The sequence below is a fragment of the Motacilla alba genome, chromosome 14 (genome assembly GCF_015832195.1).
Source record: "Motacilla alba alba isolate MOTALB_02 chromosome 14, Motacilla_alba_V1.0_pri, whole genome shotgun sequence".
Lineage (NCBI taxonomy): Eukaryota > Metazoa > Chordata > Aves > Passeriformes > Motacillidae > Motacilla > Motacilla alba.
Genome location: NC_052029.1, coordinates 807,940 through 835,475, shown reverse-complemented (window position 1 = coordinate 835,475; position 27,536 = coordinate 807,940). Strand labels below are relative to the sequence as shown.

Here is a 27,536-nt window from a genome sequence, read left to right as displayed (position 1 = left end):
AGGTCTCAGCCCCCAGCACGCGGATCTGTGCCCCTGTGCCAGGCCCGCGTCAGCCCCCGGGCAAGGCAGTGGGGATGGGGCTCCCTGGAGCCCTGTTCCAGCAGAACCAGGAGCTGACCCGACCTTCAAACCATAGTGGGGGTCTGCATGTGGACCCCACCATGCCAGGAAAGGCACAGTGAGGCAGAGGAACCAGACTCAGGGGTAGAGCCCTGGTGGTGTCTGGGGAGTGAGGAGACACTGGAACATTACCCTGGGGTGAGGCCATGACAAAACACATGACATCCTCTGGCCAAGCTCAAGCTGTCTTGGGCACAGATGAGTGCTTCTTCCTGGCTCCTGGAAGGTCCTGGGTTCTTTGGTGGGGTGCAGGTACGTGGCAACAGCCCTCAGAGTAGCTGGGACACTGCCATCCCAGCCCCCTTCCTTCTCCCATTGGAACAGCCTCTGACCCCATGGGCTCTGCCAGCCCCCTGCCCAGAAGTGTGTGTCAGCATCCAAAGAAGGGGACAGGACCAGGCTTGGGTGAGTGTGACCTTACATCTCTTCTCACTCTTTCCAGCATGCCAGCTGTTCCCTGGGTATTTCCATGCTGAGCATTTACCTCCTGCTCCTGTTGGATCCAAAGTGGGCCCCTGAGAACCCACAGGGATACTTTTTCTCCCGTCTTTTGCCTTCAGTGATCTTTGATTTCAGTCATTGTATGACTCAGCTCCTGCATTTGATCCCCTGGAGCAGGGTTTGCATACATGCAGCTGTGGCAGAAATTGCTCGTTCCTGGCAGGCCAGGCTGGGATAGGGTTTCCTCCTGACAGAGGGGCAGCAAGTCCCCATGGCTCATCTGCTTCCCCATGTGGAAGTCTGATTTAACCAGGGTGGTGTTAGTGGCTTGGAGGTGTCTCCTAGACCTCTGCTGACCTGCTCCAGCATCTGGGCTTCTGAGATCCTGGCAGAATGGGAGTGGAGCAGAGCAGGTGCTCTCTGGTCCTTCTGTCTGCCCATGCCTATCTGCAAAGGTCTGGCTGGTTGCCGGGGCTGGAAGCATCAGGCACATTTGAGTGTGGGGATAAACACTGGTTCTAGCAGTGGGTGTGGGATATGGTCAGTGGAAGGTGACACCATGCAGTTTCCATGAAGGGCAGTCTGGGCACTGACCTTTAGGTGCTGCCCCTTCTTGCTGCCTGTTCCCTGTGAGCAGCTCTGGTCTGGAGCAGCTCCTGACTCAGCAAGGACCAGCCAGCTGTAGTGCTGGGCTCCCTCTGGGGTGCTGGGCTCCCTTTCTTAGATGAGCACAAATCACAAACCCCTACAGAGGTTTGCAGGGAACAGGGATTTACAGAGTGCAGGGATTTGCTGGGCTCAGATGTTTGTAGAACATGGGCTATCAGGGGACAGGGGTTTTCAGGGGACAGAGGTTTGCAGGGGACAGGGATTTGCAGGGGTTTGCAGGGGCAGGAGTTCACAGGGAATAGAAGTTTGCAGGGGACAGGGATTTGCAGGGTGGCTGCAAGCTCCCACTGAGCCAGGCCCCAGGGCTGTGCGCTTGGCTCTTGGCACCAGAGTTCTAGCTCTGTCTGCCTCCTCCCTGACAGTGCCAGGGTTTTTGGGTGGTCACAGGGCTGTGATCCCAACCAGCACTGCCTGTTGTGTCGTGGGTACCTGGCACCGGGCTGACCACACTGGGCTTCCCCAGGAACTTTGATCATGACTCGGGGCAGCTTGTCCTGCTCTGTCCTGTCTCCATCAGGTTCCAGTTAAAACCAAATGCATTCTCCAGCCTAAGCTGCACAGCCGTTTGATCCCTTCCAAAAATGAAACAAATACCCACGGACTGCAATTCGAATTGCAGCTCAATTAGGGCTTGTTCCCAATGCGATCATAAAACCTCCAGTACGAAAACAAACAACCCAACCAAACCACATCCAAGCCTGACAGCATCCTCTGGAATGCCTTTAAAATAACAAGGAGGGCAAAGGAAGATGAAAGCAGTGTGGCCAGTGGGAAGAAGGCTCTTTGGCCCTGAGGGGCAGCCTGGAGGTGGGCTGAGCAGGTGTGGGGCAGTGCAGTTTGGGATGGGGAGAGCACGGGAAGTGACAGATGTGATGGAGACGGACTCGACGGGTACCGTGGAGATGTGGGCCAGTGTGGAAGCGATGAGCACGACAGAAATGGGGCACCCTGGGGCCCAGGGTTGGGCTGTTCACGGGGGGATTTCACAGGGCAAGGAAGAGGAAGATGTAGAGGTGGTTTGGAGCGTGGTGGTTGTTCTCGGAGAGGCTTCGATGTGCGAGCAGGGCGGGGGGAGCGCGGGGCCGGAGCCGGCGGCTGGAATGCGTGTCCCGCGTAACCCTGGCTTGCACCGCGTCCAGCCAGTCTGGTGCCGCGGTTCGGGTTTCACGGCGGACTTTAAACCCGGCCATATTTAGCGTGAGCCTCGCTGGCCTGTCAGGGAGGGGAAGCCGCAGCACAACTAATAAAAAAAGCCAAACAAAAACAATGTAATTAAAGAGACTCAGCACTGTGTGTTCCCATAGCAAGAACATTTACCCAAGACTTCCTTGCTCAGATACTTAATGTCAAGCAGCAATTAAAGGCTGGCTTTGTGGCGAGGCAGCAAAGGCTTGCCCTGGCCGGGGGACGGGAGCCCCGGGCTGAGCCGTCCCCGGTGCCTGTGCCCGTGGGGAGGGACCGGCGGCGTTTGGCACTGGGAGGTGCCCCAGGGACGTGTGCGGCTCACACAGGGATGCTGCATCCCGAGCAACAGCTCCCCAACCCCTCCAGTCCCAGATGCCCTCAATCTGTAATGCACAGACCCACTCAGCTCCATCCCCACAGAAGTTTAGTAGCACAGAAGCAGAAAAGTGGATTTTCTGTGGATTTTCTAGGTAGGAACCTCTGGGCAGGACACACAGCAGCTCTGCAGGGTAAATCCTTGTGAAAACAGTAAAATGAGCAGAGCTGGGCTAGGCATAGAAGCTTCCAGCATCTCCTTTCTGACCCAGATCTGTGGATGGAGACTGTGTGAGCCTCTGAAATGTTGAATTTCCTTCCTCAAGGGATGGTTTGGGGTGTCTGGAGCTAGGCTGTGCCCACTAGTGCCCCGTTCATTGCAGCCCAAGGTGTTGCTTATGGGCTGCTTGTGTTGGCAGCATCACCTGCCTTGGCTGGTGAGCCAGTCATTGTGCCATGTCCCTCAGCACAGTCCCCAGGGAAAGGTGCCCCATGCCCTGGCAGTGCTGCATGAGGTGTGTGTGCAGGAGAGTGCCCTGCATGGCACGGCCAGGACAGTGGCACTTTGTGATGGCAGCCCTGTCTAACAGCAGTCCTGACCCTGATGGCAGATGTCACAGGGGCACTGCAAATGAAGGTCTGGTTTGAGCTACATTTTAATGGCCATTGAACCACAAGATCCTTCTGGTCTCACTTTTAAGCAGTGATCAGGAGGTCTAATGAAAAAAATAAAGAAAAGCAAGAAGTGGCAGCATTATTGTGTTGCAGCAGAGTTTGCTCAAGCGTCTCTGCTCCCTTCCTCCCCAAAGGCACTGCTGGGCCTGCAGCAGTGGGGTGTTTTATGGGACACTGTCAGCAAGTGATCTACTTGGTTGGCTCCAGACCTCTCTCGGAGTTCTGAAGTCTCCATCTTTCCCAAATTCAGCCTATGATTTAAGTAGGGATGAGACATTTGGACAGGCTCTTTTGTGCTGTGCCAGGGGACGTGGCTGTGCCTCAGGAGGACACTGCTGACCCCCAGCCAGCCCTGTGGTGTGGGAACTCGTGTGTCCCGCCTGTGTGAGTGCCTTCTGCCACAGCTGAGTGAGGACTGGATCCGGGGGGTGAGGGGAGGGTCCTGGCCGTGTGTTCCCAGTGCAAGTGCTCCCCAAAGGATGCAAAAAACCTTCTGATTGGGAGAGTAGCCTGGATGGCAGAGGGGGAATGCTCGGAGGGGAAGTGCTCCAAGGGGGAGTGCTGCTCTTCATCTCCTGGAGAGGTGCAGGGCGCTGGGCACTGTTGGATATTGCAGATCTCACCCAGGATGTGCTTTTCATTTGGGTACCGAGCTGCTGGGAGTCAACTTTCCCCTCCAGAGCCGTGCTGCGCCAGGGTGGGCTGTGTGTGCTATGTGGTGTTCTCTGCTGCCACGGGCCAGGAGCTCCTCGAGCAGCACAGACACACGACATGTGCCCGGCATGGGGACAGCAGGGACAGTGTGCTGCTATTGGTGCTCAGGAAGTTCTGCACTGACCCAGGGGCCTGACACCACGCTGAGCTCCTCCAGGCGTTGGGGTCTAACAGCACTGGGCTTCTGGAGCTCCAACAAAAATGTCCTGGCAGGAGAGCATCTATATAGGTTAGTTGTTATTGCTAAACAAAAGAGGCATGCTCGCTCCAGCTCCACTCAAAACAAAACCCAGCAGGTTTGCCAAGTGGGGAGAAAAGAGAAAAGCTGGAGGAAACACAAACAAACAAACAAACAAAGTCTGCTTTGGTGCCTTTCCCTGGACCCAAGCTTCAACAGGCAAGTGCATTTTCTAGACACACAGATGTTTCCATGGAGCAGGAGTGTTTTGCTCTGTGTCTACATGGCCAGGTCACTGCACAGGACCTAAATGCCTTGGTGGTCTGCACAGCCCAGGGTGGGTAACTACTGTGCCTGCTGCTCCATGAGCCCTGCTGCCTTGCAGGGATGCTGATCATGGCATTTGGTCCTAGTTCTGAGCGTGCTTTTTGGTGGGTTATGAAATCCCACTCTTTGGAAGGGCTCCCCTACTCATGTTCCATTTTTAATCCAGCTTCTATTTTGCCAGTCATGAAAAATTACTTATGCCTGGGCAAAAAGAGTGGAAAATGCAAACACATCAGCAGCTCCTCTTCATGCCGGACACCGCACTTGTTGTTGCTGTCCCCATGGCTGTGGGGGAGCTGCTCTGAGTGTTGGTCTCTGCTGTAGAGTGTTGGTGTCCAAGTGTCCAAGCCATAGTTGTGAATTCCTGCTGCCCAGGGGTGATCACAGCCCTGGATGTGGGTCAGACCAAGTGTGCTCAGGTGTGGAGAGACCTCTCACACTCAGATTTTTCTCTCAGGAAACATCTGTATGTTGATCTTGCTACTTGATCTCATAGGATCATTCAGCCATGGAATAGCTCAGGTCGGAAGGGACCTTAAAGACCATCCAGTGCCACCCCCTGCCATATCCAGGGACGCCTCCCACTACCCCAGGTTGCTCCAAGCCCCATCCAACCTGGACTTGAACACTTCCAGGGATCCAGGGGCAGCCACAGCTGCTCTGGGCACCCTGTGCCAGGGCCTGCCCACCCTCCCAGGGAACAATTCCTTCCCAATATCCCATCTAACCCTGCCCTCTGGCAGTGGGAAGCCATTCTTTGCTGTTCTGTCCCTCCATCCCTTGTCCCCAGTCCCTCTGCAGCTCTCCTGGAGCCCCTTTAGGCCCTGCAAGGGGCTCTGAGGTGTCTCTGGAGCCTTCTCCTCTCCAGGTGAGCACCCCCAGCTCTGCCAGCCTGGCTCCAGAGCAGAGGGGCTCCAGTTTTTGAAGCATCTCTGTGGCCTCCTCTGGACTCATTTTTCTGTGCTGGGCGCCCAAGTCTGGAGGCAGCTCTGCAGGTGAGGTCTCACCTGAGCAGGGCAGAGGGGCAGATTTGCCCCCTTGCCCTGCTGCCTGCGCTTGGTGCTGGTCACCTCTTGCTGCGAGCTCCCTGTTGGGGTGAGCTTGGCTGCATTTGGTTGTGTCCCCCTGATTACTGGGTTTTAGGCTGCTCCTGTCCTTTGCCTGTTCCATCCTTGGATACCCCTCTGGACTGAATTGGAGCATGGTTCTAGAGAGTATCCCTGGCATCTTGTGCTAACACACCACTGACATCCACATGGCTGTGAGGCTTCAGCAAAGTCTGCAAGGGCCCAGTCCCTCTTCTGCTCCTAATACCAGCCCTTGTCCTTTGAAAGCCATCAGCACCTTTCATCCCCCATCCTTCAGGCTCCCTTTTTCTCGTGCACAGAGCCCTGCTGCTTCTTTGCTGCATCAGGCTGGGAATGGTGGGAGCAGCTCCCTGGAGTGACAGCCACCCACACTGACCCCAGGGACTGCAGTGCAGAGCTGAGCTCATGTTAGCTGCTGTGCCTGGAGCCTGCCCTCTTCCTTGGGCAGGCACCTGGGAGCTTTTCCTTCTCACAACTAGCCTGGGGGGCAGCAGGGACCTGGAGTCTCTGGGTGTGGCTGGAAGGTCACTGCCCCAGCAGCAGCACTGCTGGCACATGAGCTGTTCCCAGCCAGGCTCCAGGTGCTGAGAAGGCTGTGGGATGGCCACCGTGGCCCCCACCAGCCACATCATGGAATCACGGACTCCTCTGGGTTGGAAGGGACCTTAAGGATCATTTATCTCATCCCCCGCCTGCCATGGCAGGGACACCTTCCACTATCCCAGGTGGCTCCAAGGCCCATCCAGCCTGGCCTTGGACACTGCCAGGGATCCAGGGGCAGCCACAGCTGCTCTGGGCACCCTGTGCCAGGGCCTGCCCACCCTCATGGTAAAAAATTTCTTCCTTATGTCTGGCCTGGTGACCTGTGGGCAGGGTGGTCATTCCCTGCCTGTCCAGGTACCCCCTGGGCTCAGTGTGGGCAGGGCTGTCCCAGCCCCCCCGGGCTCTGCTGTCGTGGGGCATAGCAGCCGTGTCTGTCAGGGACTGGTTCTCAGCTGGACACTTGGAGGGGCTACACCCTTCTACAAAATGCACTTAAAATCAAGGAATTGCAACAGTTATTAACACTTTTTACTAGGCCAAGATCTGCAGTGTTGCAAACATTAACATTCAGAGTATCCATAAACCACATCGTAAACTACCCAGTGGATTTGCTTGTGTTCGATGCTGGAGGAAGGGAAAAAATTAAGATGCTTTATGCTCATCCATTCTCATGTACTTAAAAAAAAAAAACAAAAAAACACTTCTATTGCATTGGTTTCCTGAGACAGAATCATCGTTAATCCACACAGCTTTTAAATCCTTCAGGGGATGGGGACTCCACCACCGCCCTGCACAGCTGTGCCACTGCCTGACCACCTTTTCAGGGAAGAAGTTTTCCTGATATCCAATCCAAACCTCCCGTCACAGCTTGAGGCCATTTCCCCTTGTCCTGTCCCTGTTCCCTGGGAGCAGAGCCCGACCCCCCCGGCTGTCCCCTCCTGTCAGGAGTTGTGCAGAGCCACAAGGTCCCCCCTGAGCCTCCTTTTCTCCAGCCTGAGCCCCTTCCCAGCTCCCTCAGCCCCTCCTGGTGCTCCATTCCCTTCTCCAGCTCCATTCCCTCCTCTGGACATGCTCTAGCCATGAGAGTCCCAGAACTGGCCCCGATGGATCTGACCAGTCCCAGCTCATCCTTCCTCAGAACTTCAGCCTCTTGTATGGAGAGGATGGTGGAGTTTGCTGGTGTGTGAGTTTATGGCACTGCAAACCCAATGTCCACATCACCTCCTTGATGGTCACAAACACATCCCCCATGGCCAGAGAGCTGAACTGCTGGGGCAGGCAAAGCACCTGTCCTCTGCTTGCAAACTGTAGGACAATAATTAGCAACAAGGACCATTTGTGGCTGGGATAAAATTAGTTTGGCTGCACTGAGACTCTTCAGGTAGAGAAGGTGGGATCTCCTCCCACACCTCCCTGCAGGATGGGGCTTTGCCATGGATGAGCTGGTGTTGGCTGGTCGGCCCCTGAGGGCAGGACATCTGCAGGTGTTGTTTTCAGCTATCAGTTGCTCCAGGGCAAAGTTTAGCTGTAGATAAATCAAGACCATTTCACTGAGTCCAGATGACTCATAACCACAGGGCAAGAAACTCTTTTATCTTGGGGGCAGCTGGTTTGATATACAGAGATGTTCACTCCTGAGCAATGAAAAATTTCCATCTCTTTACTTCTCTTTAAAAGCAAATCAGAGGAGGGAAAACAGTGAGAAATTTCTCTCTGTCTCTGTTTCTGCCATCTCTGAGAGAGCTTCCTCCCAGCTGTGCAGTCTGCCTGCACTGGGTCATTTGCTGTGTATTTTAATTGGCAGAACAAATGACTTTCTCTCCAAAGCATTACTCCATTTTAAACCCTGATTCTGCAGGCACAAATGGAGCAGGGATCTGTTACAAGGTCCAGCTTCCATGGAAGGAAGAGCATTCTGTGTGGGAGAGCATTGTTGCCTCCTTTGAAGAAGGGGAGCCGCAGTGGAATTTACACATTTTGTTGATGGGCCTGCTGAAAGAGCCACCTTCACCTCTGAGCAGCAGCTAGAGGTGGGGAGGAGAGAGAAGAACTTGGGCAGCAGGGAACTCAAACACAAGAGAAAGGGCAAGGTTTTGCTGGAGAACCTCTCGAGTGAGTTCTCTTTCCTAAATATGCCAGGCATCTCAGGCTTCTCCTGAGGGTCAGGACCTGCCTTCCTGTCTCTTCCTGCCAGAACAGCTCTGCCTGCTCAGGTACAGGCGGCTTTTCTCTCATCTCTGTGCAGCAGTAACAGCAGAGCTGTGCTGCTGTTCCACCCCTGTGCCCTGCCCTCTGCAGAAGGCTGTGTGTGCTGTGTGTGAGCCCTTGGCATGAGGAGCCCTCAGGAGAGGCCGTGCCAGGAGCTGCTCCCTATCCATGATGACACGTGGTGTGCACAGGCTGAGGACACCGTGTCCAGAGCCAGGCAGGTCCCGGAGACCATAGGACTGGTTTTCCACCCTTCCTTGCATTGTGGAGATGTGTCCCACCATGGTGACACACTCCTGGGTGCTGATTCCTTCCTCCCCACCAGAACCAGTACGACTCTGCTGCTCAAAATTCACCCACGTGGCTGCTCAGGGGTATTTTGCCACCTGAAGTGACAAAACACCTGTCTGCTTTTGCAAATGGGCCTTTGGTTGTTGTGGCTGGTGCTCAGTGTCTGATCCATGAAGCCCTGTGTTCAGATAATGTTGTCCATTTCTGGAGCAACCCAGGGCAGCAACTTGACACTGTGTCTTGGGCCACACTGGAGCCCTCTAAATCCACAGGCTGAAGCTGATGAGATGAATGATTGCCAGAAGCCAACCTTTGCAGCATTTTCCACTCTTAAATATCACAGTAATAAAAGGTAAAATCATTAAAGTCCTTCTGGAGCCCCCAGTGCCTCGTCTGAAATGAGGACGACAAAGGGCGCAGAGCGAGGGGTTATTAATATCCTGTCTCACGATGATGGCTTTATAAACATCCTTACACAGGCACAGCCTCGCTGGGGTGTTCTGGCATGACCTTCAGCCAAATGCCATGCTTTTATCACACTTGATATTTAACCAATAAAGCAAGGGGAGGAAGACTTTGCCCCTAAATATCTGACCTTATACACAGGGGGATGGGGCCAAAACTGAGAGAAACTGTGTTAAGTGCAGCCATGCTAAATGCTCCTTAGACCTGATGCTCCTCTCTGGGAACTACGCCAGAACTCCAGCAGGAAGGGGATCAGATGTTTGACGCAGTGGAAACCCTCCATGTCGTAGGGGATGACTCATGGGCAAAAGCCCCACACTGCAACAACGCCACACTCATGCAAAGCAGGGGATTTTGACTGGTGGGAAGACGTCTTGATGGAGACAGGAGGGTCCTGACTGCAGGGAAAGGAACAGCTCCCACTCTGGAGAGCCCCAGAAAAGCCACCAGCTTTCCTTGTGACTGGTAGATCTTGAAAATAAGAATCAAAATAATGTCCCAATGGCAGGGCATTGGAACTAGATGGTCTTCAAGGTCCCTTCCAACGCAAACCAGTCTGTGATTCTATAATCAGAGAGGAGAAAAGATTTTGTAGGTTAATGGATGGAAAAGGTAAGGAGCAACTGTGAAGCCTGGATCTCTTGATGAGCAGAAGACTGGGGTCACTGGTCCCCATCAGGACCTGGCATTGTCTGGATGCCCTTAGAAATGGCCCTTAATGTTCCCTTCTCCTACTTCACTTCCAGAGAGTGCCCTTTGCTGGAGTAAAAACTCTGAGAAAAGTCATGTACCAAAAAGGGCTGAGGGATGGTGCTAAGTGCAGGACACGGGTTCCTGTAGAAGGGTGGGTGTGGAGAGGGTCCACGAGGCTATCCCAGGCCAATGGTGATGGACAGCAATTACCCAGCATGGGTCTGGGGCCTGCTGGGCCCTGCAGCCTCCACTGCTGAGGGGGCTGAGCATCCCTGGATGGGGCAGCCCATCTCTGTAGGAGCTGGATGGTGGAGACTGGGCATGTGGAAAGATTGCCCTGGTGAGATGGATCCGGACCAGTTGTAAAGCTGAGCAGCCTGAGGTTGCTTTGGGCATCCCAGCTTGTGTCTGGAAGGAAATGTCTTACCTGCAGGGATCATATAAGCCCCTTGGCACCCCTGCAGGGCCAGCAGCCAGGAACAGATCTGCCTCAGCTGAAAACAGATAGGTGAGGGCATTGCTGGAACTGGCATTCACCTTGCAGCCACACATGTTGGTGCTGCCTGGGAGTGCTCTGGCTCTCCAGTTCCGGTCTTGGTCCTGACAATACAGATGTGCTTCTGCCTTTCTGGCACATCCTCCATGCTCATTTCCCTCCTGGCTTTTTCCCAGGTCATCCTCCCCTAAAATGACACAGCAGATGCGGGACCTGCAGCTGGCGCAGGCCAGGAAGCCACCAGGCCCTTCCTCACCAAATGCGGCCAAGAGGCTCTACCGAAACCTGTCCGGGAAATTCCGAGTCAACTACACCTCCTTTGACGAGGGCAGCCTGGTGGGACGCGGTGAGAAGGAGAAGCTCCGCAAGTCCTACCTGGTCAGTGCCTGCTGGCTCCATCCAGATGGGGACAGAGGGTCCCTGTGTGGGTGGTGCTGGAACCTGGGTGGGAGCACAAGATTGTGTTAAGTGAAGCTGTAGCAAGTTCAGTTGGAGGTGGTCCAGGTGTTTGCTTGGCTTCATCCAGATGTGTCTGCAAAGAGCTGATGCTCGCAAGCCCTTGGGATGAGGGCACCCTCTCCCTGATTGGGTTCATGGGGTGCTAGTGTGGGTCCAGGGTATGTGGTGGGATGAAGGAGGGTGCCCCATGCTCAGCCCAGCTGCATTTCTCCTTTCACCCAGTTCCAGAGCAATGCTGCGCTCTTTGAGGCCGTGGAACTGCAGGATCTTGACAGGGTGCAGGAGATGCTGAAGCACTACAGCCCTGAGGAGCTGGACCTCAACACCCCCAACAGTGAGGGGCTCTTGCCCCTGGACATTGCCATCATGACCAACAACGCTCCCATCGCCAGGGCCCTGCTGCAGGCGGGAGCGAAGGAGAGCCCACACTGTGAGTTGGGACAGGAGTCATGCTGTGCCCATCACCTGGGTTTCCAGTGTGGTGCAGTGGAGCACGCCAGGCATTGGATGCAGGTGGGGAGGTGGTCACTGGGCTCTGGGACACCGGTGCAGGCTGCAGCAGGGCTTGAGGGGAACCGAGCACTCAAGCAGACTCCAGGACCGGGACGCGGAGAGGAAGATGGGGTCTCAGGGTAGGGATTCTTTACCAGCAGAGGCAGAGCTTGCCCTAACCACCTTCTCTTCCCTTTCCTCCTGGGCCCACGGCCATGTGCACCGTCCCACAGTTGTGAGCCTGGAAAGCCGCTCGCTGCACCTCTCCACGCTGGTGCGGGAAGCGGAGCAGCGCGTCAACGAGCTGATGGCACAGGTGGTGAACGAGGCGCCCAACGCTGACTGCTCCGAGAAGGAGAAGCAGCTCAAGGCCTGGGAGTGGCGATTCCGGCTTTACAAGCGCATGAAGGCAGGGTTTGAGCATGCCCGTGAGTGACCACAGGAGGGCTGGGGGGCTGTCCCTGCTCAGGGGGAAGGAGTGGGGCTGTGCATGGCACCAGCACCCATCACCTGCACCCTGTGGCCAGGACTTGCAGTGTGGGAGCATGGAGGGGAGAACATGTTCCATCAGGGATTACGTCCCTGGGACCGGGGAGAGGCCCAAGAGGGACACAGGGAGCTTCAGAGCGACTGTCATCACCGTAGCAGTCCCTGCACTCTCTGTCCCCAGGAGTGCCAGATGCCCCCAGCAGCGTCCACCTCTCTGTGGCCAGCAGCACCTCATTGCAGGTGACCTTCTGGGAGCCCCTGAGTGTCAACTCAGCCGTTGTCACTAAGTACAAAGGTAAGGATCGGGATCTCTGCGGCAGGGCAGAGTCACACAGCCACAGCAGGTGCCTTGCACCCCATGTCAACACAACAGAGCCATGGGCAGTGCTGCCAAGCCCCAGTCAGGCCACTTTTATGCTGGAGGACAGAGGAAGCCACAGCTGCTGGACAGCCTGGCCACCACCCAAATGCTCCAAGCTAGACCAAACATCATCCTGCACCAAGGCAAAACTTTGGGTGTCACGTGTTGGCTGCCCCCTCATCCTGTACACTGGGAAGACTTGTTGTTATGCATCACTCACCCACTTTAACCAGATATTTTTGCCTTCTGGAAGAATTTCTTCAATCCCCTACTTCTGAGCCACCAATTAAAGGTGCTGATCCCATCTTACGTGACTTGGAGAGGACAGCAGCTCCCCACGACCTTCCCCCCTCTATGAATCACCTTTTCCATGCCTGCACTCCGCTGTCTCCATCTCCTGTGCTGTCTGCAGTCCCCCTGCAGCTGCTATCTGTGACATGCTGCCCCAGCTGTGGTGGCCTGTCCCCACTCCAGAGCCTCATGGCAACTTGGGGTCTCTCTCCTTGCAGTGGAGTGGAGCTGCTCCCCCACCTTCTCACCACTGCTGGGAGAAGCCGTGATTGACAAGCTGAAGGACCTGCACTTCACCATCCAGGGGCTGGTGTCGGTGAGTGCTGGGACTACCCACAGCGGGCAGGGCTCAGCAGGGAGAGCCCACAGCTGGGAAAAGCCACAGGCCATAGTGCAGCCCATGAGGAGGGGATCAGGCACTGCCACAGGCTGCCCAGGGCAGTGGTGGAGTCGTCATCCCTGGAAGTGTTCAGAAGATGTGTACTTGGTACTTGGGAACATGGTTTAGTGGTGGCCTTGGCAGTGGTTGGACTCAGTGATCCTAGATGCTTTTTCCAACCTTAATGGTTCTTTGTTTCTATGATTGTTCTGAGCAGGAGCAATAGGATTGCACCATGCTGTGTGCCATGGGCACAGCCTGGGCAGAGCCACGAGTGTAGGACTGGGAGAAGCATCTGTCTGTCCCCGCGTGGCTGCAGCCCCTGACAGTGGGGAACCTCCCTGAGAGGGTGCCTGGAGACTGCAGTGACAGGCAGAATGGGCCCGCTCACCCAACACTGATTTATCCGCCGTCTCCCTCCCCACTCCTGTCTCCACCCAGGCTCTTCCTGCACAGTAAATCAGTGGTTCAGTCCTCTGCCACCTGCACAGTCCAACCCCTTGCCCTAGCCCCAGTGTCACCAAGATGGGGGACCAGCCCCATCTTCATCTTCGGGAACTTGGCAAGGTCATGGCTGGTGGGACTGTGGCTCCCTGCTGTTTTGTCTTCCTGAGAACCACAGGAGCCATGCCTGGGCCAGCACCAGGGACACAGGGACTGCAGTGGCATGGAGCTCAGGATGGGAACACGGGCAGATGCTGGGATAAATGGGGTCACCCTTAGCAGGGGTAGGCAGCCAGGGAGCACTCATTTGAGGAGCAGAGACCCCCCTTGTGAGGTGAGGTGAGGTGAGGTGAGGTGAGGTGAGGTGAGGTGAGGTGAGGTGAGAGGGGCTTCGGCCCAGCAGCAGTGCCGAGCCCAGGAGCGTTGTCAGGGCGGGAGCTGCCCGCAGTGTGGCAGGAGGGGCTCAAGCAGAGCCCAGAGCAGCATCACTGCAAGGAACTGCTCCAAGCCCATCAATCACACTCTCAGAGCTGCTTCACAGGCTCCTGTCACCTTCATGAGTGCCTGGAGGCCTGACAACATCTGGCAGCTTGGCTGGGCTTTAATCAGAGGCTTTAATCACTGTCACTGTGCTACAAGCCCTTGACAGTGCTGGGCCAGCTCCCTGTCTCCAGGGGCTGGATCCTTACATGTCCCAGGGGATCACCAGCACCCCAATCCACAGAAGCACTGAGTCTTTCAGGCTGGAGCATCTCTGGCAAGGGACATTTGCAATGTCCAGTCCTTCTTCTGTGTGCCCCAAACCCATCCGGCAGAGCCACAGGGATTCTCAAGTGCCTCATAACAAGGGCTTTGTACAGGAGGGGAAGTGAGAGCCAGTGACTCGGGCTGTGGGCTCCTAGCTGAGTGCTCCTCATGGTGTACTGGAGCAGTGGGCTGGGGGAAATCCTCCTTGTCTCACCTGCCAGGCTGGGAGAGGTGGGGGCGTGCTGAGTGTGCTGCTCTCCTTGCAGGGCACAGCGTACCACGTCCGCGTGTCTGCCTACAACATGAAGGGCTGGGGTCCCCCGCAAGCCTCCACACCCCCCTTCGCCATCCCTTCCAGTGAGTACCCCTGGGAACACTCCCACGGCAGCCAGCACAGGGCAGGGGGGACAGGACAGCTCCCTGTGCCATCCAGGGGTCCCTCTCACTGCTGGGATGGGAGCGAGTGGACCCAGGGCAGAGGCGGAGTTTGGAGTCCCAGGCCAGGCAGGGAGGCTGTGCCTGGGGGTCTGGGATGCTGCCTGCAGCCAAGAGGTGCTTTACCAAACAGTTTTCAGCCTTGAATTGCCCTTGCCGCCTGGCAAGGAAAGGCTGAGCCATTTCAGGCCACCTGGATCAGCTCATCCCATGGAGGAAGCCAGGAGGTCGCAAAGAGCCAGGACTCAGAGTGGTCCTGGGTGGCAGTGGCCTCCCACTCTGTGCCACCACATGGTCTCTCCCATCCAGCCCAGAACCAAGGACCTGCATTCTCTGGCATGGAGCTGGGATGGGGGTCACGAGCCCCAGCAGAGACCAGCTCTGGGCTATCAGCACTCTCCTCCCCATGCTGGCCCCAGGAAAAGTGGCAGGAAAGAGCCACCCAATATCAGACAAGGCACCCCAGGGGGCTCGGTGGAGAAGGGCCAGGAGGACTGAGCTGGAAGGAGCAGCCCAAAGGTGAAGTTCAGGACTAAGGGGGCTCCAGAGTGGCCTCTGCCACTTGTCACCAGTCCCAAAACAGGTGCCTGTGTGGTGTCCCATGGGACTGGTGCTGTAAATGAGTAAGGAGCAGCCCTAAGGGAGGCTGAGCTTGTCCCAGGGATCAGGCCATGGAAGCACATCCTGTCCCACCATGCTGCAGGCACCCGGGGAGCTGGGCTGCTGCTCCTGGGAGCAGGGAGGGTGCTGGGAACAGGTGGAGGTGAACAGTAAATGGGTCAGGGATGTGCAGCACCATGCATAGCTCTGGCTGCAGATCCATAGACACTGAAATCACCAAAAATCCATTTGCATGTCTAGGAATGCACACAGCAAGGGCACAGCAGTCTACTACCGTGGCTTTATCTTGTCCTTGTCATGTTTGCACCTACTTTAAAGCCCATTTGCCACCTCACACAGGTCGCATTCCCTGTGACCAAGGTCCAGGTGGCATCAATTGAGTGTGGCTGAAGTGAATCAGACAGGAGTGGGGTTTATTTATTTTTATTGCCACTAATATTTCTCCCTTCAGTAGAGATCCCTCCCTGGCCCAGCAGAATATGGTCAGGCACCTCCCTGGGTGTTTTTAAAGCTACTAAAAATAGAGGCAAGTTCTGGCCAAAGTTAACAGAGCTGAACTTTCCATGGAAAACAGCAGCGGGCAGGACGTGGGGTGTTTAAAGCAATTACTATAAAGTTGAGGGAGAAGAGCCGGCAGGTCCCCAGCCCTGCTCAGGGTCCTGCTGCTGTCCCACAGTGGGTGGAGCTGGCAGGAGTTTATTTATGTGTTTGTCGAGGTAAGCCCGGCTTCCAGCGCTCATCTGGAGTAACTGGGGAAGACCTGGAGGAAGAGATTGGAAAGAATTTTATTTTTTAAGGCCAGTGAAGTGTAGCAGCAACAGACAGAACCTTGTTCCTTCTCCCTGGTGCGTCCCTGCCACGCTGTGGGGAGGCTGGTGGCCACGGGGTGCTGTGCAGAGCTGGGTGTTCCTGGGAAGAGGGGCACAAAGCTGGGGATCTCCCAGCACACCCAGAAGTGCCCAGCACCCACAACTGCTGCCATGCTGTGGCATGGGGGGGGACACCCAGATGATGTGGGAGGAGGGGATGGGAACCCCTCGTGCCCCAGGCAGAGGGTGCCGGGGTGATGCTGGTCTGTCCCCACAGACTGGCGGGAGTATGATGGCCGGGCGCCACGGCGGAGGGGACAGGCCGAAGCTCTGGACCATCTCCTGGGCCAGGTGAAGACCGTCCACCAGCACTGCATTTGCCACGGTGAGGCCACAGCACAGTGATCCAGAGAGGCTGAGGCAGGGGCAGCTGAGTCCCCAGGGTTGTGTGTGATCCACAGAGCTGGGGTGGCACAGGAATAGGCCTGTGCCATGGATGTGAAGAGCAGGGAGACAGCTCAGGCAGTGGAGACCTCAGCAGAGCCTTCCCAATGGGTTGGTATCAGCTCCTCATCTCCTGCTGCAGCATCCTTTGCTCTCTGCTCCACAGAGCCCTGCAAGAACCAGCCCCAGAGCAGAAAGCATTCAGTCTCCAAGAGCCTCAAGCACCTCTTCCACCCTGGCAGCAAGTTTCTCAAGACGCTGAAGCGGTGAGAGGCTGGTGCATGGGGATGGTGATAGCCCCTGTCCCAGCAGGGCCTGAGAGCTGCCTATCCTGAGAGCTGTGCCTGCACATTGGGGGCTGGGGGTGCTCAGAGCAGGGTCTGCACCGGGACTGAGCCGGTAGTGTCAGTGGAGATGAGTCCCATGGCCCAGAGATCAGAGGTTCTCTTAGTGTCTCTATTTGGACTGGCCAAGCTGTGCTGGTGCCCAGATCCCTGCATCACCTCTGAGGCTCACCTGGCACCTCACCTTGTCCAGACCCAGAGTGTCCCCTGCACAGTCTGGCCCATCTCTGTCCCAGGTGCTGCACGGTCATGGGCCATGGTATCTGCTGGGACACGTTGGGTTCCTGTTCCTGCTCCCGTACCAGCCACAAGCCTCTTCTGCCACAGGCTGTTGGAGAGAAGGGGAGACCTGGGGCAGGGCATCTCCTCTCAGGAAAGAGACCTTTTGGGAGATGGAGCTGGCAGCTGGGGGTGGCACTGAAGTCTGTCTTCTCTCCCATGCAGGGGCCTCTACCTGACAGCCATCTTCTACAAGGATGACAACATCCTGGTGACCCACGAAGACCAGATCCCTGTGGTGGAGATTGATGACACCTACTCCTGCCTGCTCATGCAGGATTTCCTCTGGCTCACCAAGGTGGGTGGCTGAGGGACCCTGTGCTTGGGCAGAGGGCCAGGAGTGCCAAGGTGACCCAGGCAGGCATCAGGCAACACTTCTGCCCCTCCAGCCTGGACACTGGGGCTTGGCAGTGCAGGCAGCCTGTGGACTTGCTTCTTGCTGGGGTTCAGCAAAGACCAGGAAACTTCCATGGAATGGCATTTCATCCCAACCCCTGGAAGCCCAAAGATGGGTGACAGACCAGAGCAACACTGAGCACGCTGTGTGCCAGGGTGGGTGGGCACTGCCTCTCCACAGGGGTGTCAGTGATTGTTGAACTGCTTCCCCTCAGCATCCTGCCATGGCACCTCTGCCTCTGCTGTAGGATGCACAGGGAGCAGCTGCCAGCTCCTCTGATGTCAGCAGACTTAGGGAAAGGGCATGTGGGCAGCTCAGGGCCAAAATAATTTGCTGGGTGATCCTTATCTACTGATGGAGAGTGCTTTCTTCTCCATCCCCACCTTGACCAACTTGTATTCAAGCTTAAGGTTTCAGTTCTGGATGAAGATGGGTGTCTGAGTGGACATGGCTCAGGGCTGCCCTCGGGTGCAGACTCTGGAGGCATCTCAGTGCCTGTGGCACAGGGATTTGTTTGCACCCCTGCTGAGAGGTGCTGCATGCCCATGCACATTCCTAACCCAACTGAGAGAGGCAAACAATTTCCCCAAAACCCCCTGGTGTGACCCAGCTGCAGCCGTGGTGACACTCTGTGGTGTGTGCAGGTGTCATGCATGTGGGATGAGATCCTGTGGCTGCGGCAGTGTGTCACCGTGTCCCAGTCCTCCTGCTCCTGCATCCTGCAGACACGCTTCAAGATGCTGCTGGCCATCTCACAGATGCAGGTGAGGGTCAGCCCTGGGGGGGGAACAAACACTTTAGGTGGGATGCTGGGGGCTGAGCTCCCTTGGGAGCAGCATGCAGATGTACCACAGTTGGGATAAACCCAGGATCTGCTGGCCATGATTGCGTGTCCCTGCCTTGTCCCCCCTGGCAGGACTCCAGCCATGGGACAGAGAGGTGCCAGGTGTCATGGCAGTCTTCTGCAGAGGGGCTGGGGACCATCAGGGTGCTTTTCTGGGCAGACAGGTTTCCAGCAGGCAGCTGCAGGCACATCCCAGATGCCCAGACCCACCGTGCCTCCAGGATGTCCCCTGACCCTCTGCTTTCTCCTGCCTTCCCACCTTGTCACACAGGGGCTGTTGGGCATCCAGGACCTGGGGCAGGTCTTCTTTGAGCCCATCAAAGACAAACAGGGCAACATCCTCATCGTCACCCTGAAGGAGGTGAAGACCAACCAGACCTTCGAGAGCGTCCGCTGGGTCCCCATCTGCAAGCTGCAGACCAGCCGCAAGTCCGTGTCCTCCCCCGAGGAGCCCACTGCTCTGGACATGCTGCTCATCTCTGTCCAGGTGTGTGCTGGGGCAGGGATGGCAGTGGGCTCCCCTGGGAAACACCAGTGCTCCCTGCTCCCCCTCAGCCTGGAAAGGTCGCAGCGGAGGGGGAGCAGAGCCCAGCCAGCCTCCAAAAATCCTGTCGTTTCAAGGGGAGTCATCAAGATGATGCCAGATTCAACCTGGCAACACCAGGTTGTCCTCCTGTGCTGCTCCCCTTCTCCAGCTGGACTGGCTGTTCTACAGGATCAGCACAAGCCCGGCTGTGAGGACTTGCTCAGTCCGGCAGTGTCTTTGTTCCCAGGACAAGATGGCTTATCACCAGCGGAGCAGCCATGCCCTCTCCCCAGGCCTCTACCTGGGCTACTTGAAGCTGTGCAGTGCTGTGGATCAGATCCGAGTGCTGGTGCCAGAGCAGCTCCCCAACATCCTGTGCCACGTCAAGATCCGCTCCAACCCCAACATCTCCAGGTGGGATTTGCAGGGCTGCACAGCCAGGGCAGCCAGGCTGCTCTGTTCCACCCAGGCTAACAGCATCCATCACCTCCTGCTTCAGCAGCAGCGTAATATTCCCTCCTATCCCTGCCATGCAGCGCTCTCAGGCACAGGGTGGGGTTGTTAGGGTGTCCTGTGTGGAGTCAGGGCTGAACTCGACAATCCTTGTGGGTCCCATCCAGCTCAGCATATTCTGTGATTCTGATTCAGCCTAGAGCAAACCAAGTTCCCTCTCAACCTCCACCTCTCCCAAATCTCTGGGGATGCTGCACTGTCTGGGAGAAGGACAGCTAAGCAAACACAGCTCTCAGAGAAATTGTGTTCATGTCCACCCAAACTGCTTCCTCCTTCACCTGTCTGTCTCTGGCCTTCTGCAGGGAGGAGTGGGAGTGGCTGCAGAAGATGGCCAGCGTGGAGGAGCCTGTTCCCACAGAGGCAGAGACTGACAGGTCCCAGAACCCCTTGTTTCAGGAGCTCCAAGTGGCCATCAAGGAGCTGATGACCCTGGTGAACATCCCACTGCAAGAGGTAAGAGGCAGGAGCCAAGGTCTGGGTGGAGGGAGGGGATGGGGCTGTGAGCACAGTGCTGGTGGTTGCAGCAGGTGGGGAACTGCATGTCTGGCCCTCCTTGTGAGGCTGAAGCACCCAGATTTTAGTGCTGTGCAAACAGAAGGTGAGTGGTGAGTCTGCCCTGCCCAGGGACAGTGTCCACAGGAGCTGTTAGTCCTTCCCCCCAAAGCAACAACAGCAAATCTGAGTTTGTTACTGCTGCCAGTGGTTTGGTCCGGGGCAGCACAAGACTGGCCCAACTCTGCCCCTCCAAAGCAGGCTAGTTCCTGGCCAGTGCTGGGCTGAAGCTGCAGCCCCTGGGGCCAGACTGCATGGGGAGAAACCTTATTCCACAATGCCAAGTATCTGCTGGGAAGCAACCCAGCAGCCCCAATGACAGGTATGTGCTTCTGGCTGGGCAGCTGGGAGGGCACCTCCCCGCTCATCACTGAGCCATCACTGGTGGCACGTTTTCAACACCCTGCCATGGTGACTTTGACCAGAAGGTTTGAAACTTTTAGGAAAAATTAGAGAAGAAGTGATGAGATTATGCAGATTATGCCAGAAACAAGGAGCCTCTGGTTATGTGCTGAAGGTGCAGTGTATCCTGGTTGCAGGTGGTCCCTGAGGACTACTCCATGCATGAGGACTGGGCAGAGGCCACACCAGGTGATGTGTGCAGCTGTTACCTGCACTGTCTTCTTGCAGGCCAAAGACTTCCGTCTGTACAGCCAAGAGGTGCTGGACTTTGGGGATCAGGTCTCCTTCCTGTTGCTGCTGCCTCCATCAGACGATGTCTGCACTGCTCCAGGCCAGAACAACCCCTATACCCCTCGCTCTGGCTTCCTCACACTGCCGCTGCAGATCTTCGAGCTGGGTGAGGGGAGGGAATGCCAAAACACAACTCTGCTGGCCCCCTTGTCCTCTGAGGCCCCCTGAGAGCTGGGCTGGGCAGTGGAGTGCCTAGAGTTCCCTCACTCCCAGGGGAGGAAGGGTGGAGGGGTGTACTGAGGGCTGTCCAGGTGAACTAATGGACAGTGTTGCCTCCTCATCTTGGGTGATAGAGAGGACGCTGTAGGGCATCCACAGCATGGGACCTCATGTTTTTCATCCCCCCCTCTCTTGTTTCCTCTCCCAGTCCACTTCTTCACGTACAACCGGGAGTTCATCACACAGTACTGCCAGGTGTCTGCCCTGCTGGAGCTGGAGTCACTCCTCTCCCAGCAGAGCCTCAGGGAGGCTTTCTCCGATGCCGAGCTCGCCACCGCCAAGCAGAGGCACCAGCAGGTTCAGGACTACATCCAGGTATGGGGTGGGAGGAGGCAGGACAGTGCACCTGACCTGCCAGGACTCAGGCAGCAGCATCTGCACCCAGGCTGTTCCCTGGTCTTGGTGGCCCTGGGGGGTTTCTCTGGTGTTGCTGATAGGCAGCAGCAGGCTGGTCTTTCACAGATTCATGGAATGGTTTGGGTTGATATTAAACCTCATCCAGTTCCACCTTCCACTATCCCAGGTTGCTCCAAGCCCTGTCCAACCTGGCCTTGCACACTGCCAGGAATCCAGGGGCAGCCACAGCTTCTCTGGGCACCCTGTGCCAGGGCCTCCCCTCCCAGGGAACAATTCCTTCCCAATATCCCATCTAACCCTGCCCTCTGGCAGTGGGAAGCCATTCACCCTTGTTCTGTCACTCCAGGTCCTTGTCCCATCCCTCCATCCCTTGTCCCAGTTCCCTCTCCAGCTCTCCCTGGAGCCCATTTAGGCACTGGAAGGGGCTCTGAGGTGTCCCTGGAGCCTCCTCTTCTCCAGGCTGCAATTGCTTTATCGAGCAACTTCTTACTGCAATGATCACATTAAAAATCCCAAGAAGAGACACAAAAGTGCAGATGCCCTCCGTGCTAGAAAAAGGCCTGCAAGTGCATTCTAGGATGGACTTGCAAAAGAGCATCCCACACTGGGGTGCTCTGGTGGACCCCTGTCCCCAGCACTCCTGCTGAACCAGCCGCTGCATCCTCCTCCTGCCTGAGAGCACTTTCTTTGCATTTCCCGGCTCAGGGATTCCCGCGAAGCTCTGGGGAGATGTGTGTGTACAGATTCCGTGTTTTGCCAGGGGACTTTCTTGTTGCTGTCGTTTGCTGTGTGAAAGGGCTCCTCCATTTCCTCTGTTGGCAGCAAATGGAGGAGATCTGGCGAGAGATGCGCTGGATCATGGATGTCCTGCAGCATGCCCGCTACAAGCAGCCCTCCTGTGGGATCTCTCTCAGTGGCTTCCTCAGCGAGGCCGGGGGACCAGCGAAGGAGAAAACCCGATCCTCCTCGTCCCACCTTGACTACCTTCCATCCCCAGTGCTCTCACCAGAGACCAGCCGCAAGCTCAACTCCGGTACGGACCCGGCGGTGCCGAGCTTCTGCTTGGTGGGCTCGGGGGTTGCCCGTGCTCGGTGGGTCGGGGGTGGCTGTGCCCGAAGTGCCGGCAGGGCTGAGCCGTGGACGTGCCGGGCAGTCGGTCTGAGGCGGGGCGGAACCCGCCCTGCGTGTGCTGTGGAGCGCAGCTCGGGTGTGTGACAAGGAGGTAAACCTCAGAGGCTTCCCTGGATGCCACCTCAGCGGGGGATTCCACTCTCAGGCTGAGCCGCTCCTTGCTTCTCTCACCCCTCGCAGACTCGCACGGCCTGTCGGACGAGGAAGGCTCCTCGGAGGTGTTCCTGGCCACCGACAGTGACTACGACTCCAGCCGGGCGCAGAGCCCGAAGGAGCTGGACCTGGTGTGCTCCACCTCGGGGCCCGAGTGCTGCAGCCGGAGGGTGGCCCGCAGCCTGCGGGACAGTGCCCCGGACGTCCTGCAGAGCCACGAGCTCAAGAGCCCACCCCCAGTGCCGCCACCGCCGGAGGAGCCCCGGCCACCGCCCAAGCTCTATGACAGTGACTTTGTCCTGCCCAGCCGGCAGATCGAGCTGCTGCGCATCACGGAGAAGCGACAGGCGTACTGCGTTCGGACCAGCAGCCTGGACTTCCCCAAGCCCCACTGCCCCGCCCCGAGAAAGTCCTGCCCCGGCTCCGTGGACAGCTCCCCGGCCGAGAGCAGGACCACGGGTCCCTGCGGCCAGCTCAGGCGGGGACCTGGCTCGACACCCAGCCCCGAGCGCCGCCGGGGCGGACAGGGCTCCGAGCCCGTCTGCCAGACGCGCTCAGATGAGTGGACTCAGGATTTGCCAGAGCAGCAGCCAGAGCAGCCTGGGGGCTTGGCCGACCAAGGGAAGAAGCCGAGCTCTGTCACCTTGAGGGTCTGCCCTCAGTATGAAACGGGACTCTCCAAAGAGACCAGTGTCAAGGTACCGCAGCCTGTCACGGGTGGCGGAGCGGCTCTGCCGTGCCCGGAGGGACAGGGCTGGCAGGATGGGGACAGAGGCAGCAGGGCTCATGTGCCCCACACCTGGCACTGCCCTCCCCATCCTCCACCATTGCAGGGGTGAGGTCCCCTGGAGACCCACAGCACTCCTGCCCTGACTCCCTCTGTTCTTGCTGTCGATAAGGCTCCTGGTAGGACAGGGAGTCTCTGCAGGAGTGATCGCTACTGCTGCAGAAGGAGTGAGCCAGGGCCACACGTAGTGAATTTTGGGGACAGGCAGTGGGGCTGAAGTTCAGCTCTTGGTCTGTGATTCAGCAGGTGACAGTAGCTTGGTGCTATCCAGTGTGGGCAGGCAGAGCAAAGGACACTTTTTATGGGTTTTTTTTGGTGGTTTTTTTTGGTTTTTTTGGTTTTTTTTGGTGTGGGTTGGGGGTTTTTTTGTTTGGTTGGGTTTTTTGGGGTTTTTTTTCCTTTTGTTGGTTTAAAATAAAGAGAGAAGACAAACATGACTGTTCTAATAGGGGGAAAAACCAAAATAGCAGATGAGTGTATTAGCAGAAATCCAAATCTTCCTTGATATATCTGAGCTACTGATACAATAACTGAATCCATTGTTTAAGATGGTGTCCTTGCCACATCCTCGCCACGTCCTGGTGTTCAAAGACATCATCCTTCCAGGCCAAAATTCAGCTGTCACCCCTGCCCTGGCCATGCTCCTCCTACAGCCTCCCCTTCCCAGGCGTGTGGTCTCTGCTCCAGCCTTCCCCATTAAGGAAGGGAGAGCAAGAGCTTTTTGTCTCCAGCCTCTCACAATTCCAGTGGCAGAACCCACTCCAGTTCCAGCTGGGGCAGCAGGCAGAGCTCCTTCCATGCTCCTTCAGACTGTGCTGGAGCAGCTGTGTGACCTGACTCCTCTCCATGAGGGCTTTGCTGCCAAAAGCTGACTCCACCAGCTCTGATCACTCACACCTGCTCCAGGTGGGGTCCCCCATAGAGGACCATTCCCCAGGACGCACATCTTGGGCAGCTGCCCTCTGGCTTTGTGGCCTCCTTTGGTCCCAGCCATGGAGAGCCTTCCCCTGTTGAAATTTCCTTTCTGAGACATTCCTGGTGCCCAGGACAGAGGATGATGGAGCAGAAAATCATTAAATCGTGGACTGCTATGGGTTGAAAGCAACCCTAAAGGAATGGCAGAGGAAGAACAGTGCCAACAGGCTGACTGGGGAGGTTTGATAACCAGTGTCTCTGCGCCCAGATGGGACATCCTAGCAGAGACAACTCTGCCTCACCAGATTATTTTCTATTTGAGGAATACCCATAGATTTCTATGGAACTGAAGCATAGCCCTCAGGTTCTTGGCAGGCTGCCCATGTGGCTTTTAAAGTTGCAAAGCTTTGGATACACCTGCTTGAAAGCGTTTTACCATGTTCTCCTCAAAGAAAGGCAAGTTCAAAGGCATGGCTCCTCGGCTGCTGTAAATCGCTGAGCCCTGCCATGGCTGTTCAGGGCTGGCAGTGCTCACATGGGCCCAGGGCTGGGACTACTCTGCTGGGACAGCGCTCCTAGTGCTCCGCAAGCCCTCACTGATGTGCCAAAGGAAACGTTGCTTTGGCTGGGTGAGGATGGATGTCCTGCCTTGGGGCCTTTGAAGCCAAGCAGTGGCTCCTGGCATTAGCAGCCAGGGCCCCGATGAGCTCATTTTCTTGACAGGATTTGGGATTCACAGGGCTGTCCCCTGGGAAGCAGAGGACAAGGGTAACTGTTGGTGGGAGAACCTCAAGCTTGTGCACGGGATGAAATTTATCGCCATGTTCCAAAGAGGTTTCAGTTGTAGTTTGGCAGAGCTGTTGTGATCCAGCTGGTCTGAGGATCTGGACCTGCTCGCAAGAGAGACTTCACACAGATCCCTCCATGGTACCAGGAGCAGGACAGGGACTGTCCCTCTCCAGCTCCAGGTGATGAGATAGTGGGGCAGCCTCAGCAGAGCTGTAGGTGACACATGCAAGGGTTGAGTGGCAAGGGCTTGGAAACAGGAGTAGAGGCAGGAGAGTAGTCCATAAGTTTGGGCCCTGGCATGCAGGGGCACCCCTTGGGCATTCCCTGGGCATGGTGTGCCCATGGCTCTGTGCCAGGCTGCTGCCACGGGCAGCACTGCTCATGGGCATGACTGGGCAGCTGTTCCTCCACCCTCACCATTCCTCCATGCCGTTTGCTGCCTCTGTTCCTCCTCATTTCTCCCCCTTACCATCCATCTCTCCCATCTCTCCATCTCTCCCATCTCTCCATCTCTCCCATCTCTCTCTCCACAGCTGCACATCACCAGCCAGACGCCTGCCAGGGAGGTGGTGAAGCTGGTGGTGCTGGAGATGAACAACATCTCGCGGGACGTGCTGGGCAGCTCGGCCGCCATCCGCTACGGTGAGGAGCAGCTGGAGCACTTCGGACTGGTGTTCACTGCCAGCGAGAGCGAGCGGTGGCTCCCCGATGACTTCTTGCCTCTGTCCCTCCACACCAGCCAGCCCGAGGGGCGGTTCTTTGTCCGCATCAAGGAGACGTCCCCTCTGGTGCTCCAGTACGGGCCAGCGACCACCGTATGAGAGGAGGAGAGCCGGCAGGATGGAGTGGAGACCTCGGCTTCCAGAGAGCAGACAGCTTGTCTCTGATGCTTCCTTCTTCCACAGACACCCTCTCATCAGGCGTCCGCGGGGTGGAATGGGATCATACTGGGTTGTGTGTTATTTGTTTGTGCTATTTTTTAATTTTTTTTTTTTAACCAAAGAGACATCGAGACTCAATTTTTCTGACTGGAGAAGAAGAGGGTGGAGTCCAGAGACCTCAGAGCTCAGGAGGAATCTCTGCAGGAATGGAATTTTTGAAAGTAAACATTTTTAAGGAGAAACAGGGGGGAGAGAGAGAGAGAGGAAAAAATATTACAAGAAGAAGCAGCAATACTTTTTTTTCCCTTTTTTTTCTGAAAAACCTTGTTTGGGATTCACTGAAGGCAAAGCCACAGAGGATTGCTGGGGAGAGCTGTGGTGTCAGTGAGGAGAGGGCAGGAGCCACAAGGACAACTTGGGGAAGGGTATTTTCACTGCACCTGGAGAAATTATTCTTGCACAAAGTTCTTAGAACAAAATTATATTAGGATTTTTAATCTGAAAAAAGTCGATAATCGTTGTGCCAGAGCTACTGGAGTTGGGTAAAGGGGAAGATCCTTTGACTTGTGTCCAAAACTAAAGGAACCTGTGCAGCCAGCCCCCCGCAGTCACAGACATGTCAATACCACACTAGAGATTTGCTATAGGGCATCTCCTGCAACCCCCTGGGCTTCCCTGTCCCCCTGGGTGCTGTTTTGTTCTGGTGATTGTGTTTCTCTAGTCCATCCTACAGCATGACATTTTGTTAGCCACTAGGTCTCCTGTTAACAAGGTTACTTTTCTGATCTCCTGTGGTCCATAGTCCATAGTAAAGACAACTGCTGCTGACTGCATATCACTTGTCCTTCTTGTGGCTGGGTGAGTAGCATTCCATCATTCATCTCCCATACCAGCTCTGATTCCAAGGGCTGGGCTCCTCTTTCCCAGGAGTGTTTAGTGGGATGCTTCCCACACTGTGCAGTGTTACATTAACACACAAATCACTCGTGTGGGAGCAAAGTACTAGTCAAAAATGTTCTTCTGGGATTCGTTGCTCTGTAAGGCAGCAAGATAAGGTTGGATGTGCCAAGGCATCACCTCCATGGGCTGGTGAAACTCCAGAGCTGTAGGGTGGATGTCTAAGTCAGGTCCTGCAGCCTCCACTGAGGGAAGAACACCTGGAGAGGAGCAGGGATGGCAGTGAGAGCTCACAGCTGTGTCACAGCTGGCACAAACACTGCGAGGAAGGTGCCAGTCTGGCACCCCTTGGCAAGGCGAGGCTTCTGATGCTGATGCTCCTGCAGTAGCCACCTCACTGTCCTTCCCTGGCGACGGAGGGATCAGGGCTGGGCAGCAGCCCCTGTCACTGGATGCCAGGGTGCAGGAGGGGCTCTGTGGGCATTCATGAGGGTCGGCTATCACCCCACAGAGGTTCCTCATTCCTCGCCTTGCGGCCACCAGTGTGACATGGGCAGGAATATATCCCAGCACGAACCCTTCCTGCCCCACGTCAGAGCCACTGTGGAGGGGAGGATCCTGTGCCAGCCCCTCAGCTGGTGCAAATCAACCAGCACCACATTGACGTCAGTGCAGGACCGCCATGGATGTGGAGGCGAGCGACAAAGGAACTTTTTAAAAGGCGCTTCTCCCATCTCCTCTCTCCTTTGCTTGTCTTCTGCCTCAAGTTAAAACCAACCCCACTCTCCCAGGTCAAGGAAGAAGTGGGTTGATGAGTGCAGAGGTTCCCATGGTGTTTGTCATTGTTGGGCATCCACAGGCATTGACATCCCAAAGAGGC

The 27,536-nt window shown here is 56.3% G+C and overlaps 1 protein-coding gene across 4 annotated transcripts in view; it reads left to right on the top strand.

Moving 5' to 3' along the window:
- Window positions 1-26,594, top strand: part of LOC119706811 (ankyrin repeat and fibronectin type-III domain-containing protein 1-like) — a 73,390-nt gene extending 46,796 nt beyond the window's left edge. For all 4 annotated transcript variants that reach the window (XM_038150911.1, XM_038150910.1, XM_038150912.1 and 1 more), the window contains 18 exons: window positions 10,585-10,786; window positions 11,090-11,297; window positions 11,593-11,787; window positions 12,030-12,143; window positions 12,719-12,816; window positions 14,337-14,427; window positions 16,213-16,320; window positions 16,546-16,645; window positions 17,168-17,300; window positions 18,044-18,163; window positions 18,515-18,730; window positions 19,017-19,183; window positions 19,585-19,735; window positions 20,465-20,633; window positions 20,895-21,061; window positions 21,926-22,136; window positions 22,415-23,085; window positions 25,412-26,594. In XM_038150911.1, the coding sequence (XP_038006839.1) occupies window positions 10,601-10,786; window positions 11,090-11,297; window positions 11,593-11,787; window positions 12,030-12,143; window positions 12,719-12,816; window positions 14,337-14,427; window positions 16,213-16,320; window positions 16,546-16,645; window positions 17,168-17,300; window positions 18,044-18,163; window positions 18,515-18,730; window positions 19,017-19,183; window positions 19,585-19,735; window positions 20,465-20,633; window positions 20,895-21,061; window positions 21,926-22,136; window positions 22,415-23,085; window positions 25,412-25,699 (3,393 nt within the window). In that variant the 5' untranslated portion in view covers window positions 10,585-10,600 and the 3' untranslated portion in view covers window positions 25,700-26,594. The remainder of the gene's footprint in view (window positions 1-10,584; window positions 10,787-11,089; window positions 11,298-11,592; window positions 11,788-12,029; window positions 12,144-12,718; window positions 12,817-14,336; window positions 14,428-16,212; window positions 16,321-16,545; window positions 16,646-17,167; window positions 17,301-18,043; window positions 18,164-18,514; window positions 18,731-19,016; window positions 19,184-19,584; window positions 19,736-20,464; window positions 20,634-20,894; window positions 21,062-21,925; window positions 22,137-22,414; window positions 23,086-25,411) is intronic.
- Window positions 26,595-27,536: the final 942 nt, after the last annotated feature.